At 40.4% G+C, this 20,641-nt stretch overlaps 1 protein-coding gene across 4 annotated transcripts in view; it reads left to right on the top strand.

Annotated features, from left to right (window-relative positions):
- ERCC6 (ERCC excision repair 6, chromatin remodeling factor) overlaps positions 1-20,641 on the top strand; it is a 74,935-nt gene that overhangs the window by 13,757 nt on the left and 40,537 nt on the right. For all 4 annotated transcript variants that reach the window (XM_070471014.1, XM_070471016.1, XM_070471015.1 and 1 more), the window contains exons 5-6: positions 643-1,354; positions 17,536-17,664. In XM_070471014.1, coding sequence (XP_070327115.1) covers positions 643-1,354; positions 17,536-17,664 — 841 coding nt within the window. The remainder of the gene's footprint in view (positions 1-642; positions 1,355-17,535; positions 17,665-20,641) is intronic.

The following is a 20,641-nucleotide window of genomic DNA, read 5'->3' as shown; positions in this document are numbered from 1 at the left end:
TTTTAGTCAGTTTACATATCTAATGTGGTGCCGTCCAGTAGATATAGTTGCAATAATGGAAATGCTGTCTGTGGTGTTCATCATGGTAGCCTTTAGCTATGTGTGGCTATTGAGCTCTTGAAGTGTGGCAAGTACAACTGAAGAAATGAATTCTCAATGTAAATTTAAATGGCCACGTGGTGACTATCCTGTTGAACGGAGCAGAGCCACCATTTATGTCTAACCTATTTAGGTGCATGCTGATTGTTTAGATTTCTGTTTTCAGTTCTGCTGACTCTTGAATTTAAGTCCCTCTCAATGCTGGTGTTAGCAGTGATATGCAAACTTGGGAGATTGCTTCTTCAAGGACTACTCTTTACTTGATAAGGAAACATGGCAAAATTTCTCTCTCTATGTTACATATGACTGGGTCTGTCTTTGGATGCCCAGAAAGCATATTTATAATGCAGTATTTTGGGAAAAGTTACTGAGAAGTGACCTTTTTGAATAGGAGTATAGTAAATTTCACTATGCTTTATATATAGTATAGTACATCAGTGATTTTCTTTTTTTTTTTTGTATCTTATGTGTTAAGTAGCACACATGTCTGTTCTCCTGGAAGGTTTTATGTTAGTACCCAATGCATTGTTATCCCTTTTTCAGAAGCGGAGCCATCCTGCCTTGGCAGCATGCTCATGCCCGCTCAGGAGACCGCTTGGGAAGAGCTCGTCCGCACTGGCCAGATGACACCTTTTGGTACCAAGATCGCTCAGAAGCAGGAGAAAAAACCCAGAAAACTAATGCTCAATGAAGCGTCAGGCTTTGAAAAGTATTTGGCAGATCAAGCGAAACTGTCCTTTGAAAGAAAGAAGCAAGCTTGTAATAAAAGAGCAGCTAAAAAAGCTGTGGCCTCGGCCACTCCTGAGCTGAGCTCAACACTCCGTGAAAACAAACCAGACGAGAGAGGCAAAGTTCTATCGAAAACAGATAAACGCCTGAAAAAAAAAATCAAGAAACTCCAGAAGAGGGCTCTTCAGCTCCAGGGGCAGGTGGGATCGCTAAAGGGAAAGAAACCCTGGGATTGTGATGTGAGACCAAAGGCAGAGGGGGACTCGGAGGGTGAAGACTCTGAGTACTTGCCCACGGAGGAGGAGCTGGAGGAGGCGGTGGGTGCCGACCTGCCTGGGGAAGGGACTGACTGGGAGCAGAGGCTGGTGCTCAGTCGCCGGAAACGGCAGAAGAAAGTCACTGTGCAGGAGATCGATGATGACTTTTTTCCAAGTTCTGGGGAAGAGGCTGAAGCCACGGGAGGAGGTCGGAAGGTAGTGAGATGCCGAGATGATGGAGATGAAGATTATTATAAGCAACGATTAAGGTCAGTCCACAGGGGCCGTGTTTTATTGTAGGTGGCAGGTTTATTAATAAGAGTTCTGGTCTAGCTTAGTGTGTTAGACCCCTACTCATCCAAAGATTGGACTTCCTGCAGCCTTAGCCCAATAGAACCATCAGTTCAGTTCAGTCACTTAGTCGTGTCCGACTGTTTGCAACCCCATGGACAGCAGCACGCCAGGCTTCCCTGTCCATCACCAACTCCCAGAGTTTACCTAAACTCATGTCCATTGAGTCGGTGATAGAATCATCAGAGCCCCTGAATCCTCAGTGGAGCTGACCCAAGATGCTTCTACTTCTGGGTCATCATTCAGATTTGGGGGCAAGTCTAAGAAGAAAAGCTTAAGGGGAAGGCTGGGTCAAGAGGCATGCAAAGGAGTAAAGCAGGAGCTGTGTGCCTTCCTTTGGAGAGTGGGTGCCTTACCACAAGGCTGGGGAGGAGGAGGAGGTTGGCTTGTGGTGTATGCTGGGTGGAGGTAATTTCAGGAGTACCTGTGTGCATGCTAAGTCGCTTCAGTCATGTCCGACTCTGTGCAGCCCTGTGGACTGTAGCCCACCAGGCTCCTCTGTGCATGGGATTCTCCAGGCAAGAATAGTGGAGTGGGTTGCCATGCCCTCCCCCAGGGGATCTTCCCAACCCAGGGATCGAATCTGTGTCTCTTATGTCTCCTGCACTGGCAGGTGGGTTCTTTATCACTAGCGCCCCCAGGAAGCCCAGAGAGCTGAAGTTTAAGTTTTAGTGTATGAAAGAATAAGATTGCTTTCCTGAATGCCTCCTTCCTTGTCTTAAAAAAGTAGTTGTTTAAAGAATTTAAACCTTCCAGTGCCAGAAATGGGCTTCGAATGTCCAGGATACCCTTCCCACTGTCTTTTCTTTGTGTTTGCTAGAGACTAACTTTGGCTTCTTATTTCCATGATTTTGTCAGTATCTGGTGTAAGTAAGATAAAAGGAAGGTGAACACATTCGTTTGTGGAATCAGCATTGCCTGTTCACACATTTTCTGTGAACCAAGAAAACCAATGTGTACACTGCAGTGTCCACTGTGTCTCACGGAACACTGCTGCGTGACTCAAGCCTCAGCCTTTAGCTTGCTAAGAGCACTGAGAAACTCAAGGGGATGTGAGAATCTGCTTAACAGATTACTTTTTAAATATTTGCTCCCAGGATATTTTTTTCCCAATCCTCAACAGTTTTTTCTTTTTTTCTCAGTGTAGGGAGACCTAGTTTATTGTAATTTTGTAGCTTCCCACTAACCTTTGAGAATGAAGATTCTGATATTCTGATATTCTTTTCTTCTTGTTTAGAACTGCTGACGTTCTCCATGCACATTGCCACATATGTTCCCTACCTAACCTTTTAGAAGTAGATGGAGCATAGTTGTTTTCATAAATGATTTGAGTACCTGCAACCTAGATCCAGGTCTTTAAGAGAGCCCTTACACTCAACACTGCAATAATACCTTACTTGGCAAGACAGGGTTGAGGAGTGGCTTAATATTTGTCATTTCTTATTGCAACTTTAAAGTTACTTGGCACATTCCATATCTGTAAAGTTGTTTGAGGGGTATTGCTCAATACTCTTGAACAGTGAGCAGCATATTTTTTCCTTGACTGCTGTAGAGAATTAATAAAAGTGTTAATCTCACCATATTGATTGTAAGTGGAATGAATATTCTTGCCATTAAATTGAGTCAATATTAAATGTATTTTAAGTATATCGGTATTTTGATTAAGAGCAGTTTGTTTTGATTGAATTTTAAATACAGGTTTAAATTCATGACAATAAGTTTTTCTTAATGATGTTAAGATTGTAAAACTGTTATATCCAAAGCCATATCAGAAGTCAGTTTTTGCTCAAGTTACAGTAGAATCTCAAATGAGTTTCAGAAATATCAATAACTCTAATTGCCACCAAAATACTATAGCTCTTAAAATTTTATAGCTACAGTTATTAAGGCAGATAATTGTTAAACTGCAGATATCCACATTAAAATGTTTATATTGCATCTCCCTTGGTACTCTTTGGATTGGGGGATGTTAAAAGAAACTAAAGTGCTCAGGGTTGAAAAGCATATTAAGGATATTTTAAAACTGCCAGTCACTCTATATTTTGTTGTTTCTTGTTGTTGATCTTTGTAGACAGATTGAAATTGTAATGGTAACCCCTTGAGTAAAGAAAAAGATTAGGATTTCTTATCTTATTAATAGTATGGTTTGATGATTGATGATCAGAATAAAGCCCCATATAGTTTACAAGGGGCTTCCCTGGTGTCTCAGTGGTAAAGGTCCACGGGAAATGCAGGTTCCATCCTTGGGTTGGGAAGATCCCCTGGAGAGGAAAATGGCAACCCACTCCAGTATTCTTGCCAGGAGAACCCCATGGACAGAGAATTCTACAGTCTGTGGGGACTGCGAAGAGTAGGACATGAACTAGCAACTGAACAACAACAGCAACTAGTTTACAACATAGAAAATGAGTTTTTCCTAATGGTTAGAATTTAGAAATATATATTCAGGGCAGGTCCCTTTTGAACTTAAATATGTGTTGAACTGTACATATTTATATAACAGGGCTTAAATTATAGCCATGCTAATTACAATGTTGTTTTGAACTCTTAGAAGTAAAAGTGGATGATTCCTAGACATCTCACCTGCTTAGTTCTCTCAAGTTGAGTCTTATGTCTTTCATTAGCCCTAGGTTAGTCCTAACTAGGTATCTTTGATTTTAGTTGATGTTCAGCAGGAATACCCTGTCAGACCTTTACTATAGCTTAACATTTTCTGGATCTGGGTAATAGCACTTACAATCCTACTTTCTCTGACTTAGCCCAAGATTTCAGGTCAGTCTTGGAAGTTTTAACCATCTTTTACACTGTCTATATATTTTGCCTTTTCCACATTTTTATCCTGCTTTCTTCTCTGTCCTGTTGTATTTGCAGGCTGTCCCCCTCAATGGTGTTCCCTGATTTTCTTTCTTTTTTTTTCTTCCTGATTTTCATAGCTCTGGTTATGTACCGTGATGAATGGGCCACTTCTTAGAAGCAATTATTCTGTTGGTTCTTACTCATGTCAGTGCTAACAGATCTTACAAAGCATCCATAATTTTTTATTTTAATTTTGTGGTAGTCAAGTTTCCATTAGGGTATAGCTCTCAGTTGTGAAGTCTTCCGTAAAATCCATCGCTTTAGGATCTGGGATCTCCTGGGGCCAGGCACTTAATAGAAATAAGACACATTCAGTGTTGGGTGATATGTGCCCAGGTTGAGTCCAAAGTGGCCTGGAAGACCACACGTTTCATGCACGCACCTTTCCCTGCCAGATGACCAGTCCTGCTTCCCTCAATGTAGTTGGTTCATTTCCCAGTTGAGAATGAGGGCAACTCCATTGCTTCATCTTTATTCTCACTGCATAAGTGCCCGGCTCTGTTCCTGCGAGGAATCTGCAGTCTTTTAGGGGACAAGGGCACACATGGGACCTACCAGGGTGAAGAGTGTAATGAAATCAGGTGGAGGTGCTTTAAGCAAGATTTTGTGGAGAATGTTGGTCCCAGCACTGGGCCTGGTCTGTGGAGTGGTTCAGATATGTTGATATGAACTTGAGGATGCAGGTTAAAGCACTTGCCACATTTACCCTCAAACTTCAGTGCATCATTGAAAAGGAAAGTACTTGCTTTGCTTTTGGGGGCACATTATTTCTGCAGGGGAAGTTCCTCATTCCAGTCTTTGATTCGATGCATGTATTTCTGTCACATGTTACAATTATAGCAGGGTGTACACTTTATCTTGGCCTTTTCAAATTTATCAACTTGCCCATGATCTCACTGGTTAAGAGCTGAGGTTTGAAGCCAGGACTTGGAGTTGGGTGCAATGGGCAATATCTATATATGGCCACACGGTGGTGCCAAGAATCAGGACATAGCCACCCCTGCCTCCCTAGACTGGAAACCAAACCCAGGTCAGTCGGATGAAGATTTGGGGAGGTTGCTGGGATGTCTAGAAAGCTTGACAGGTCTGATGTGGATGGGGATAGAATTTTCCTCATGATGTGGTATAACCCGAATCTGGAGTCATGGTGCCCATTGATAAAACTGGTTTCTGATATGTTTTTAATCTTAAAGGTTTTTCTTTTATCACATTTTAAACTTTATTTTAGTGTGAATAGCTTGGAGTTAAAAAGTCAGATGACTCCATTCATTGTGTAAATCTTACAGAATATCTGAAGCCTCCACACGGCTAAATTGTCTGGGTAAATGGTGTCTTCATCACCTCTCCCTTGAGCACTGTGGCTTCTGTGGTAGGGGTGAGTTGGACCCTAGTTTGGAGGGTTTGACTGTATACATGCCTAGTTCTAGAAGGGGAGGGCTGTTGTTATTTTCAGATGCCAAGAGGAGTCAAGTCCAGGAGGATAAATGTTGAAAAAGTCTCTTGGATTCGAAATTTGGAGGTCTGAGCAAGGGGGGCATCCATGAGGGAGGGAGGAAGTTGTATGAGAACGAAGATAACTGACATTAGTAAATGCGTACCACTTGGCAGTGCTTCAGTGTCTGTGGGTCCAGTGGTTTAGTCCTCACGGCCCCGTAGGAGATGTGATCCTGAGCCGAGAAAGCTGAGGCCTTTTGCCCAGGGTAGCAGCGAGTGAGAAGTCTGGGGTTGGGGTGGAGCTGAAGGTGGTTTGGGTCTGGAGGGAGTGGTCTGTCAGCATGGACTGGTGCCGTGGACCCAGAAGAGCGTGGCCTCGGTGATCAGCTTCTCCCATCACTTGATGAGGACAAGCTCACACTTCTGCAGGTCCCAGCCCTGGCTAGAAATGGTGCTGAACGCTGTGCCTCCCACGCTCCCAGCTGCTCTGTCTCCACTTTATTGTCTTTACAGAGCCGCCTCCTCTTGTCTAGAGTCAATCCCTTTGCGTTGTGATTGTACCATGTTTATCCTTCAATTAGACTTTTGTTTGTACTGCACTCAAATTCAGGTCACAGTTAGGCAAAGGCCAAATTACATTGTAGAGCCTGATTTGCTTGTGCCTTAAAAACAAAGCAAGCAAACAAACAAAAAAAAACCCCAAATCATTTGCTCTCTGAAAATCTGAATTTGGTTAAAATTTAATCTATATTTAACCCAGAAACTATTATTTATTGATAGTTCTTGTCATCAGTTTCTGGGAGTTAATTGCTTTCTTAAGAAATAAACATATATATATTTTTTCCTTTTTCTTTTCTTGTAGTAATCTGTATTTTAAAGAGAGAAGAAAAAGTTAACTCCCTAAAGGAGGTTTCATAGAGAGCATCTTGGCTTCTTTTAAATGACGAAGCTAAGACACAAATGAAGACTAATTCTGCTTCGTGCTTTGCACACACCTCTCATCCTCAGCTCCAGTGCATAATTGTCTGCATCAGTCTTAATTTACTCTGTGAGATCTGGACTCCTAACTGAGGGTATTTCATCTGCTCAGATGTGCCAATTAAGTCCACCCAGATAGACCATAAAAAGGCAGATAAGAAAAGTAAAACACTGAGTATCTCAATTTAGCAAATTAGACTAATCTGTGAGGGATTCTTAGCTGTCTGAAATAGAAAACCTATTGCACCACAGAAATGCAAACTATATTAAATACCCAGCTTGGTGCCTTGAATATATTTTTAAAAATCAAATTGTACTCACTGTGCTTCTGTTGTAGAATTTCTTTCATGGATATTGCAATAAGTGGAGAATGATCCTGATATTGAAATTTCACCCTACATTCAGAATGATTTAACTGTATGATGTGTGACTTTCCCCTCACAATCACTATAGATCTTAGTGGCCCTTGCAACTTAAAACTGAAAACAGAGCAATAAGGTCAGTTGTAAATTTCAAGCAGCAAAATATGTGACTTCCTTGGAAATTTTGGAGAGGGCATATTCATTTTATTAATTTATGATCTCAGCCTCCTAGTATTTGACAGTTCCCATTAAGAGGTATAGTTTGCTTTTTCTCTAGGTTAGTACAGGCATTTGAGTATAGGCAATACAGATTGAAGGTTTGTGACGCCTGCCTTAAGCAAGTCTATCATTGCCATTTTTCCAGTAGCATTTGCTCACTTCATATCTTTGTGTCACATTTATAATTCTCACAGTATATCAGACTTTTATTATTGTATTTGTTGTGGTGATCTATGATCAGTGATCTTTGATGTTACTATTGCAGACAGGTTGACTCTTTAAAGCCTCAGATGATGGTTAACAGTTTTTTTAACTAACCATTTTTTAATTAGGGTATGTACATTGCTTTTTTAGACATAATGCTATTGCATACTTACTGGACTACAGTATAATGTAAACATAACTTGTATATGTACTGGGAAACCACAGAATTCATGTGCCTTGCTTTATTGCAATATTTGCTTTGTTGTGGTCTGGAACTGAACCTGTGATAGCTCCAAGGTGTGCCTGTATTGGTTTGTCTGGTATTAATATTATGTGTTTTTTCTTGACGAGATCTCTAGTCTTTCCCTTTCTATTGTTTTCTTCTTTTTCTTTTCATTGATCACTGAGGGAGGCTTTCTTATCTCTTCTTGCCATTCTTTGAAACTCTGCATTCAAATATGTATATCTTTCTTTTTCTTCTTTGCCTTTAGCATCTCTTCTTTTCTCAGCTATTTGTAAGACCTCCTCAGACAACCATTTTGCCTTTTTGCATTTCTTTTTCTTGGGGATAGTCTTGATCACTACCTCCTGTACAATGTCACGAACCTCCATCCATAGTTCTTCAGGCATGGACTAGAGATCTCTTCAAGAAAATTAAGAGATACCAAGGGAACATTTCATGCAAAGATGGGCACAATGAAGGACAGAAATGGTATGGACGTAGCAGAAGCAGAAGGTATTAAGATGAGGTGACAAGAATACACAGAAGAACTATCCAAAAAAAGATCTTCATGACCCAGATAACCATGATGGTGTGATCACTCACCTAGAGCCAAACATCCTGGAATGCGAAGTCAAGTGGGCCTTAGGAAACATCACTATGAACAAAGTTAGTGGACGTGATGGAATTCCAGTTGAGCTATTTCAGATCCTAAAAGATGATGCTGTAAAAGTGCTGCACTCCATATGCCAGCAAATTTGGAAAACTCAGCAGTGGCTACAGGACTAGAAAAGGTCAGTTTTCATTCCGATTCCAAGGAGAGGCAATGCCAAAGAATGTTCAAACTGTATGCAGGTCAAGAAGCAACAGTTAGAACTGGACATGAAACAACAGACTGGTTCCAGATTGGGAAAGGAATATGTCAAGGCTGTATATTGTCACCCTGCTTATTTAACTCATATGCAGGGTACATCATGCGAAATGCCGGGCTGGATGAAGCACAAGCTGGAATCAAGATTACCAGGAGAAACATCATTAACCTCAGATATGCAGATGACACCACCCTTAAGGCAGAAAGTGAAGAACTAAAGAGCCTCTTGATGAAAGTGAAAGAGGAGAGTGAAGAAGTTGGCTTAAAACTCAACATTCAGAAAACTAAGATCATGGCATCTAGTCCCATCACTTCATGGCAAAAAGGTGGGGAAACAATGGAAACAGGGAGAGACTTTTATTTTTTTGGGCTCCAAAATCACTGCAGATGGTGACTGCAGCCATGAAATTAAAAGATGCTTTCTCTTTGGAAGAGCAACCAACCTTGGCAGCACATTAGAAAGCAGAGACATTACTTTACCAACAAAGGTCCATCTAGTGAAAGCTAGTAGTCATGTATGGATGTGAGAGTTGGATTATAAAGAAAGCTGAGCACCAAGGAATTGATGCTTTTGAGCTGTGGTGTTGGAGAAGACTCTTGAGAGTCCCTTGGACTGCAAGGAGATCCAACCAGTCCATCCTAAAGGAAATTAGTCCTGAATATTCATTGGAAGGACTGATGCTAAAGCAGAAACTCCAATACTTTGGCCACCTGATGTGAAGAACTGACTCGTTTGAAAAGATCCTGATGCTGGGAACGATTGAAGGGAGGAGGAGAAGGGGATGACAGAGGATGAGATGGTTGGATGGCATCACCAACTTGATGAACATGAGTTTGAGTAGACTCCGGGAGTTGATGATGGACAGGGGATCCTGGCGTGCTGCAGCCCAAGGGGTCACAGAGTTGGACACGACTGAGAGGCTTCACTGAACTGATGTGTTTTTTCAGCCTGGGTTATCTGTAATCAGAAGAACTGTTAAACTGATTTCACTGTTACTTGGATAAGTTAGCAGGTGTCCAGTGAAGAGTGAGTTTTGACCCAACCTGCACAGCAGCAAGGTGTGGAGGGAATCATGTTATTGTACAAACAATGGCCGTCTTTCCTCTCCTTAGACTTTCACACTGATGTTTCTTGAGACAAATTTGAATTGACGTTTTAGAGTTTAGTTTGCTCTTGTACAAGTGTTTTCATTGTATAGCATTTGGAGAGGTGATTATTGACCTTTTTGGCTGCTGCTATGAGAAAAGGGTGATTTTTTTTGCAAGTCATAAATGTTTTTGAAACTTAAGATTATGTAACAGGAGCACAGACTCCAGGTTAGAACCTTCACATTGGTGATCTTGAGCAGGCTGCTTTACCTGTCCCTGCCTACCTTTCTTTAATTAAGAAAGAGATTAAGAATAGTATCTGTCTATAGAGTTGTAAGGATTAAATTATTTAATACATGTAAATATTTAAAGCAGTACCCAGCATGCTTAATCAGTTACTCTTAGTTGTCATTATTAGGGTGTTTCCTGCCTCTTAATTTAAAAAATATGTATTAAAACATAATATGTATGTATATATAATTTCAAAACATAGCTTGTCCACAGCTAGGGGGGCATTTTGGTTGTTGTTCAGTCGCTAAGTTGTGTCCAACTCTTTGCGACCCAGTGGACTGTAGCACACCAGGCGTCCTTATATCCCAGAGTTTGCTCAAACTCATGTCCTTTGAATTGGTGATGCCATCCAACCATCTCATCCTCTGTTGCTGCCTTCTCCTCCTGCCCTCAACCTTTTCCAGCATCAGGGTCTTTTCCAGAGTTGTCTCTTCACATCATGTGGCCAAAGTATTGGAGCTTCAGCTTCAGCCCTTGCAGTGAATGTTCAAGGTTGGATTTCTTTTAGGATATATGGCATAGTGGGTGCAAATCACAGGCCATGGGGTCAGAATGCCTAAGTCTTACCAAGTAGCTATGAGGTCTTATGTATCTCCACATCTGTAAATGACAGTACCTTCTTCAAGGGTGATGTTAGGATTACAAAAGGTAATACATCTGAGACATTTGGCAGATATCAGACACTCAACAAAAATTAGCCAGTTTTGTTATTTGTATGTCCACTAGGTAAAGCATTTTCTAGTAAGATTTCATCAAGCCAGTAAGAGGGTCTATGAGAATCATGAGGAAGAGCTTATATAAATATCTATGTGTTATATATGGACTTTAGAAAGATGGTAATGATAACCCTATATGCAAAACAGAAAAAGAGACTCAGATGTATAGAACAGACTTGTGGACTCTGGGAGAAGGCGAGGGTGGGATGTTTCAAGAGAACAGCATTGAAACATGTATATTATCTAGGGTGAAACAGATAACCAGCCCAGGTTGGGTACATGAGACAAGTGCTCGGGCCTAGTGCACTGGGAAGACCCAGAGGGATCGGGTGGAGAGGGAGGTGGGAGGGGGGACTGGGATGGGGAATACATGTAAATCCATGGCTAATTCATTTCAATGTATAACAAAAACTACTGTAATGATGTAAAGTAATTAGCCTCCAACTAATTAAAAAACAAAATATCTATGTGTATGAAGAGATAACGTTTTTCCAGGGTAAAAAGCACTTTTAACAATTGTATTTAATATGCATTGCCAACTCATACTGCATATGCTCTTATAAACTTAGTTTTGTTTAATGTTAGGCTTTTTTTACCTTTCATATATTATATTCTTATTAATATGACTGTGTCCACTTAGTGATAAAATATCACTAACTGTTAAAATTATTAACAGTTGGGGAGAAACAAAAAATTATTTCTCCCTTGAACACACTAGGGGGCACTAGACATCTGCCCAGGGGGCATTCTTCTAACCATTAGCCTACTCATTGGTTCTGAGTGTGGGTGGATCAAGATTACACTGGTTCTTTAGTTTTCTCTGTTCAGAGGTCAGTGTTCCAGATCCTTCTCTTGTGCCTTGTAAAGCTTGGTTTTCTACATCTTTGCTGCACTCAGTGAGTGCTCAGAGTGACCATGATAATCTTGATCTTGGCTGATAGTACAGGCACAGTAGTGTGATGACCTTCTAGACTTGGTACACTGAACTCCTGCCCACCTTAGATTGCAGTTCCACCGTGTCTTGACATTTGTTACTGTTAGCATTTAACCTACAAGGCAATTCAGATTTCTCAGTTTTGGGCTTTTTTGTGTAATCCGCCAGTAATTGTGATATAGTATCTGACATGTATGCAGTATTATAAATAGTTTCCAAAGCATAAAATAAACATAGTACTTCATTTAATCCTATAAGGACCTATTATTTGGCTCATTTTGTGGTCGAGGAGACAAATACAGTGTTGTTAAATGATGTTTCTGAAGTTCAGACCTCCCCTTACTAGTTAAAGACCTGTAATGTAGCTCTCTGCTTACATCCAGTATCCCCTTCTCAGTGGGTAGCTTACATTTGTGTTTTTTGCTGGTTCTGCTCTGGTAGCTGCCACTGGAGTCTGAGGAACTGGAGGAGTTAGAAAACCTCCCAGTGAGTAACACATTCACCTCATTTTGTTGGGTTGCAGCTGTGACTATTATATGTGTGGATTAAAGAAAAGATGAAAGTGGGAACACTAGAAACATTATTTCCTTTCTGGTAATGTAAATATAGATTAGGGCTACGTAAACTTCTTTTTTCCTCTGCTAAGAGATTAATCCTTTCATAAAAAGTCGAATCTTTGGCCCAGCCTTTCCCACCTGGTCCTTGGGAGCCTTGGACCCAAACTCAGGACTCCTTATTTTCTTCCCATCAGCTGGTGTGCAAAAACCAGTCCTGTTGCAAAGTGAATCCCCTAGGAAACCCAGAAAAACAGAAATGAGGAATTGAAAACAACTTAACAAAATTTTTGTCATTCAGTGTAATGAGCTTACTCTCCTTTTTTTCCCCCTCCTTACAAAATTCTAAATTAAACATCTCTGACATTGCAGTCACTCTTGGCCAAGCCTCATTCTTTGCAGCAGACCCAGCCATGTTTATGCAGTGGCTGCAGCCCAGAGTAGTATTTCAGAGTCATGCATGTAGAAGGGGCAGGAAGTGCGGCAGGAGGCAGACCTAAAGAAGCTAGAACAGGATGTTTCTTGAACCATTTCAGAGGGACGTGTTTTATGACCATTTTCAAGCCATGGTTCTCTGCCTGTGGGTCCTCCTCACCCAATTCTGAACCCTGTTGATTCATTCCTTTAGCATTTATCAAGCCTCTGGTGAGGTGGGCGTTATACTAGTCTTTAAAGATATGAAAATGACTGAGACCATCTCTGACCTCAGGTGGCTCCCTGTCTAACAGGGGAGACAGATACAGATTTCAAAAGATGCTCACACTCTGGTAGTGGAGACATCAGGTGTGCCCAAGGTGCGTGGTGTTAGGAAGGCATCTGGAGGACGGGACACCTAACTGGCTGGTTGCGCAAGACTTCTTCCAGAGGTGCTGCTTGGGCTGAGGTCTGACGCGTCCCCAGGCACGTGCATGAATGTGTGTGTTGCGGGAGGGAGGCTGGGGACAGTACAGGGCATGCAGATGAGTGGGCTCCAAGGTTCGGCATGGTGGCAGCTGACTGTGTTCTGCTCTGGCATTTTGAACGTCCTTGAGATGCTGGAAATTCTCCTTTGAAAAGAAACTAACTTCTCAGATGTATTCTCAGGGTTCCATCAACAAGGCATGCCAGTAGGTTACAACTGAAGGACACACTGTTCCTGTGCAGTTCAGCTGGTTGTGCAGCGTTGCTGCCTGTTGGGCCCTGGGTCCGAGCCGCTGCTGACAGATCATTATTGCAGTATCAGCCCCAGGGCCCCCAGCCTGGGCCAGGTTCTCACTCCTGCACGAATGCGGCGAAGCCAAGGAGCATTTGCCCTGCCTGCATCTGATTGGAGTTGTAAGTTTATGTTTATTACTGGGTTCTCTTCTAAGTAGCTGCCAGCAGCGTCAGCAGTGGGCTGACTGCGGCAGTCGTGTGGGGAGTTGGAAGCCCTGCCAGAGAACACCAGGCCTGCTTGGTTTTATGTGGCTGCAGCTGTGACTCTTACATGTGTGACTCTTTTAAAACGAGGGGATAGAAAACATGAAAAGTGATTACTTTTCCAAAAATGTAAATATTGGACTATTTACTGCCATGTTCTACTTTTAAAATCCATCATCTAGCTTATTTATTGAAATAATTGAATTGAGACATTTCTGAGGCCATTTTTAAGATTTCAGATCTCTGGGTCCAGATCTTAATGTTGACTCACTCCCAACCATTTTTAGGTTAATCTGTAGTTATCTTGTTGTTACTATCATATAAAAAGGTGGCCATACTTCATGACAATTTACTATTTACAAATCTGTTATTAAACTTCTAAATTGACATTTTCCAGCAGATATCTTCTGATGGCTAAGTGTCTTTACTCATGGTGATCATGTTCCTCACGGTCATTTACTGAGCATCCATTTGACAGACTGTCATCATTTTTGAGCAGATGTACCTGTTCCAGAGTCTGGTCACGTGTTCGTGCTGCGTTGCCTTCTCACGTGCAGATTGTGTTGAACTGTGTTTTGCCTCTGTTTATTCCGCTGTAAATGATTATTGTGACAGTTCTCTTAGGGTTATGTGAGGTTTTAGTAAGTACATATGATTATGTATAATACATTAATCCGTTGAGCACCTATTATATTCTTGTCTTATGATAAGTGCTTTATATGTGGCACCTCATTTAATCCTCCCTCAAATCCAGTGACGTAGATGGCACTCTTTGCTAAAGAGGTTAAGTTGCTTGCTGAGGGCTGAAGTGGTAATACATGGCAGTAGGATTTGATTCTGGACCGTCTGAGTCCGAGGGTTTGGGCATATGTCACACCCACTTTATTCACAACACGGAAGCCCCTTTTATACCTGAAGACTGGGCAGGCCGCTCAGCCTGCCAGCCTGCAGGACCAGCGAGTTAACCACACTGAAGAGAGCAGTTTTAGACCCTGTTGGCATCTGAGATGGGAAGACATCTGTTTCTCTCAGTGCGGAGGTGAATCTGGCTCTCCTCTACCCCACTAGCGTGCCACGTGGTGCTTCTTGCTGACCAACACTTGGTGCTGCCCACATTCATAGTGCTGGTTAGATGGTCAGGTCTCTTGGTTGTTTGCCACATGAGGAATTACTGCTCTATATACCAGGAGAATCTCTTAGCTGGAGCGACACATGCATGTGGTTTTATAACGCTGGTATTTTCAGCCTTTAATATGTGCATACGATTCTACTGGGGCAATTTGTCTTCACAACGATACAAATACTTGTAGGCAATAATGATTTTTTTTCCCCACCGCCTTTAGTCATCTGTTAGCCAAACTGGATAAATGTTTGTCTCTTTTCATCTTTCTTTATGAAGCGGAAGGCACTGGAATGCAATCATTCTGTAGTGGCTTATGCGGTTTCCTAGGTGCTGTGTGTTCTGTGGCAACATGATGCCTATATATTTCAGAGAGGAAAGAGTGAGAGGGAGGAAGCTGAAACTCTGTTGAAGCAGCACGATGTGGTGGGAAATTTAATAGCCACAAAGATGAACTGGCTATGTCTAAGGAAGTAGCTATCATTTGTCAGTGAAGTTTAAGGTGTGAAACTCTTGGATGCAGAATATTCAGTGACCTTGCTGTGCAGAACTTATAAAGCCAGCGTCTTCTGGTGCTTTTCTTTTTCTTCCTGTAAATTATTTTTGAGTAGATGCAAAATGAAGTATTTTTAAGTGACTGTGATTTTTTTTTTAAGTTTTTGTGATTTTTGTTCTCAAAATTTATATTATCCACAAATTTGCTAAAAAGAAATTTATTATGCAGATGTTTGGTTCTGAGCTCCGATTGTAAGAATTTGGGTACTGAGGGCTATCTCAGTATCTGAAATTGCTTGCTTGCTAAATTTCAGATAATGAAAATCAGATATGTGTATATATATATATATATATATATATATATATCACGAAAATGGATATACATTATTTTAGTTTCTAAGTTCTAATTGTAAGGGATACTTTTATATCAGAATTTCTCAGCCTGGCACTGTTGATATTTGAGGCTGGATAATATTTTGTTGTAGAGGACTATCTTGGACATTGTAGGATGTTTAACAGCATCCTGGCCTCTACCTGCTAAGTGCTAGTAGTATGTCTCCCCACCCCCCAGTACTTGGAACAACCAGATTGTCTCCATTGTCAAGTTATCCTGGGGTAGGGGTGGGGGTCACCTTCAGAGGATGCCCAGGTTGCCCCCCCCTGTTGAGAACCACTACTCTATACCATTGCGCTTACCTGAATTTGTAGATAATGTGCAACTCAGAAGAGGAGCTAAGATTGTTAGAGCCACTTAGAGGTACTTCCTGCATTGCATGGTGATGACTTTTAAGAAAGAAAAATACTAATTGAAGAGAGGAAGAGATTGCCTTTAGAGGTTAGGCACAAAAAGGCCATTAAAATTTTCCCATAAAAAACACTGTCACATATTAAACTTCATGGTTATGTGATGGCTTTTTTCTTAGGCTTGGCCTTGTACTGCCTTTTCCGTTGTCTGTTCTCTGGAAATCAGCAGCAGTGCTTATTTATAGGTTCTCCTAGTGCCCTGTGAAGTAGTTTCAGATCACCAACTAGTTTTTCCTTACTGATCACAGTTAAGCCTCAGCTAGCCCTTCTTTTCCTTACTCTGAAGCGCTGAAATTTTCACCAGGCTAGAATTAATCAGAGGACGTGCTTTTAAGGTCTTCCAGCATCTACGCACGGGGTTGCCCCTTGCCTGTGTGTTTGGCCTCTCTGCTGGTTTGGTAATTGGTGTTGGAAAACACGTTCTTCCACTTGGGCCGTGTATGCAATATTATCCTCTCATGTTTTCCTCTACCTTCCCTCACACTTTCTCTGTTAGTCCTTCGTAGTCAGGGCAGATTAATGACGTCTTAAATGCGTTGCTGTTCTTATCCCCTTCCTGTGAGCTTTCTACTTGGAAGGCATTTATTTGTGTTACTGCGCTATTTCATTTCCGCCATTTTGTGAAATTCAAAGTGTCAGTTGCGTGCATGCTGAAGAAAGCTATCGTATTATTTTGGAAGCAACTAGAATGTGAGGCTGTTGACTTTTCCCCCCACCTTATGACACCAGTGTCCGTTTTAGTTATATGGGCGCAGAATTAGTCTGACTGAATGATTCTACCTCCGCAGTAGCCTTGCTGTGTCACTGATACTCTCAGATCTTTAGAGGTTTCTTTCGTTATACATACATGGAGTCACCCTTCTGAAATATAAATGTTCATCCTATTTCGTATCTGAAAAGCATCACATAACTAAATTTATAACTTAGATTTTATTTAGCGAACACTTTCTTTCCTCAGTCGTACAATTATCCATACTTTTATATTGTTGATGCCTGTCCCTAATTAAGTAATCAACATGTGAATCTGAGACACAGTAATTTTGACCGAAAACTTGCTTTATGTTCAAGATGTTGTGCTGTTTTATGCTATGACCATCATATCTCTAGCACAGAAATAGTAATTATAAATAAAATTTATTTTTTCTTACATTGTCATTTTGGAGCTATGACATTTAGTATCTATAAATTTAGTTATATTGAAATTTCCACTGAATCTTTTCTAGAATTAAGTTCATATATCTTAGGAACTAGCAGAGAAATTTTCCCTTAGGGTATGCCAGGAGAGGAGCAAGTAGTTTTGATAATGAAATGAGACCTTACAGGAATATTTCTAGAGCAGCTATAATAATTCAAATGAGAATTGAATTGAAGAGGAGGGAGAAGAGAATCTTTTTTTTTTTTTCTCTTGAACATCAGTGTTTTGGGTAATGATGGCAGCAGAAAGCTAAAGGACTGTTCTATTTTGTCTTTTTTTCTTTGTATTACTTTGAACTATCTATTTTAATCTGGTTTGGAACCAAAGTAATGAAAATATGGTTTTTGTTTTCCTGGCAGAAGATGGAAGAAACTGAGACTGAAGGACAAAGAGCAGAGTTTGAGGCCTGAAGATGATTCTGAGGAAAGCGATGCTGAATTTGACGAAGGTTTTAAAATGCCGGGTTTTCTGTTCAAAAAACTTTTTAAGTATGTGCCATGTGTTCCTTCCTTTACATCTGTCATCAAGCCATTGTGTACAAATTAATATTTTAGGAACTACATAGTAGTTAACCTGTGGGCCCTTAAGGTACTTAGAGCAATTTATTTTGCATACAGTTACTGTCAAATGAAATTTTAGCCACATACTGTTCATTAAAATTAGATGATAATAAATTGACTAAAGTGTGCATTCAGTGTGTTTATAAACTTACAAATCTATGTGGACCTGTCTCAGCCAACTAAAAACAACACTTTAAAAGCTATTTATATTAAGTTATTTTGTCATTGTTTTTAGCATTTTTAAGGGGCCAAACCTCTAATTTCTTAAAGCAGATTAATTAAGAAGAATTGCTTATTAAAATCAATATTGCAGAGGTCTTATACTTCTGTGTTGAAATAAAAAACTTTGTAGAGATTATTTTTTTGAATGTCTTGTATTATACCCAAGGGTATAATACTTTTGAGCTGACCAAATGTGTATCTAAGTATTTCCTGTAGATGTGATTCTTACATCAAAAGAGAAGATGTAGGCAAACACCTTCAGGACTGAAAAACTATGTTTTATATGTGAAGTGGCCCAGGGTTGCAGATAAATGGATACCCTGTGGTAGATGCGTGTCCATAGCCTACAAGGTCCAGTACAGTCTCCGTGATGAATGTAAATACTGAGCCAGGTTTTCAGTCTCATCCCTCCTGGAATTTACTTAACAAGATACTTTAGGAAAGCTTCCTTGATGCATATAGGAAGTTAAAGTGTTAAGTAGCTTCTTTCTGTCTCTTGTATCATCACTTGGTAGTTGGGTGCAGGATGTAAACATCTTTCTTTGAGACAGTTGGGTTTAATCTCCTTCATAGATTCAGCTGATAGCTATGCCTGAAATTTGTGCAAGATGTCTACTTAAAAAGAGCCTGCTTTTTATATTTCCTCTCAAAGAGCTTTTATTATAATTTTAACTTTTCTCTTGAGGGTGGAGGGGACAGAGGGAGTAGTTATTTTATCCCAATGAACATATAAGAAAGCTGAATCCTAAATGTGAAATATCTTGGTTGGGTTGCTGTACTGGACAGAACTATAAAGAAGAGCTGTAGGGAATCTCTGTAAATTTTTGGAAATGTTTTATAGCCCGTAGAAGTGGCTACTTTGGCTGTTGTTTTCCCAAATGAAAATTAACTATGGAAATATAAATAGAGATAATATTTATTGGCAGCTCTTTTCATCTTCTCTAAAGTGATTTCTTACTAAGAAACAGGCCAAATAGTGTTGTACTAGCGGAAGGAATACCCAGGTTACAGATTAACTTAATGAAGACAGGATACTTCTACATGAGTGTTAAGTGATTTGGCAAATACCCTCAAGAATGAAGTTGAATGTGCATTTTTGTCTAAATGTGGGACTTTCTAGCAAAGAAATTTCAGAGTTAATAGAACTAAACTTTACTTATTATTAAGAATGTATCAGATTCAGTGTATTGACTGTTAGCTTTATTGTAGTTAGTGTAAATACATGTTGAAAAAAATTTTGTCTCAATTGCACATTCCTTGAAAATATTTATTTTCATTTTTGATCTCTCAGAAGCAGAATTTACAATATTTCAAATGTTACAAAACTTCTGTTTCTTTTATTCTGCTATATGAAAAAAAATGTAATATCATTGGCAGAGTCTCCATTTTTCTTTCATGATTAAGTTTTAGCCAGACCAATTTAATTTTAAGCTGTAGATATATTTTTACCGTATATACCACACTCTGTGGAATGAAATTAACAGGATATATTTGTACACAAAGGAGTCAGCAGATGCTGTTATCTATTTAAGTGCTATTTGCTGCACGATCCTGGTTAACTTTTGAAATTCTGTTTTGAAAATTTACTCAACAAATATATTTGACTCTGTGATTTAGCAATCAAGTGACAAAATTCAATCTTTTGACCTTACTTTTAGCCACACTAGTAAATGCAGTCTTAGGTTAATGTGACAGTGCCAAAATACACCAATTATCTGTGGTTCTTTTGTGGTGCTTCAGTCTCATGGGGGAAGCAGAGTATAGTAATTTTGTTACTCTTTTACAGCAGTTTGTAAAAATCTGTAACTTTTCCTGAAGAGTAATTTTTATGTTTTCAAATGTTCTGCAAACTGAATTCCATAGCCTGCTTTCATTTAAAGTATGGAATTGTTTTACAGTGTTTTATTATTAAGGAAATTAAAGCAATAAAACCTGAGTCAGTTAGTGACACTACTGGAATCAGAGCCCAGGTCCCGGCAGTGCTCACCCAGTGAATCATGCCTACCATCCAGTGTGCTGATGCAGCCCAAGGGCCTTCATAGAAAGAGGGTCTGTTCTTCGCCATCTTTGCACAGTGTCCCCAGGTGTGGTTAGGGATTTCCATGTAGTGAGGTGATTTACAAGGCTGCCTAGTGGGTGTTTTTCCTTAGGTCATTTCTTTAGTGTTAATCAACTTCTTATACACACAACCGTATGCTGTTTGGATGCCCTTGGAAATTATATCTGCAGATGAGGAGACACTGAGCACACTCTCTGCTCTTATGGGTCGCCGAGAATCCGGATGCCCTAACTCCCCTGGATACCATGCTGGTCACCCTTTGCTACTCCTTTCATTGTTTCTTGATTGTCCCTCTCTAGGTTCTTTCAGTTGATTGGCCCCGAACAGAGACGGATTGGAGCCAGTTTGGGTGGAGACAGTGTCATGTAGTGGGAAAGCTTTGGAATGACCTCTGGGAGATTTTGGCCCCTGTTCTTCCCAGAGGAGTTGGCCCCCTAGTTTTGTACCTCAGTAAAAGGAGGCTGGTTGACTGGAATTTAGTGGATTGTGAACGTACATCAGTTTTGGGGGGAACTTTTTGGACTACATTTTTTTCCACAGCTGATTTTCAAAATACTGGGGGAAAGTTAACGATGACATACTTACTGAGAGAAGAGTAAATAAAACTAGTTTCACAGGGACTGA

Source organism: Odocoileus virginianus, chromosome 7 (assembly GCF_023699985.2).
Source record: "Odocoileus virginianus isolate 20LAN1187 ecotype Illinois chromosome 7, Ovbor_1.2, whole genome shotgun sequence".
In the NCBI taxonomy this organism is placed as follows: domain Eukaryota; kingdom Metazoa; phylum Chordata; class Mammalia; order Artiodactyla; family Cervidae; genus Odocoileus; species Odocoileus virginianus.
Note: the sequence above shows the minus strand (reverse complement) of the source record. Positions and strands in the feature narration are given on the sequence as shown.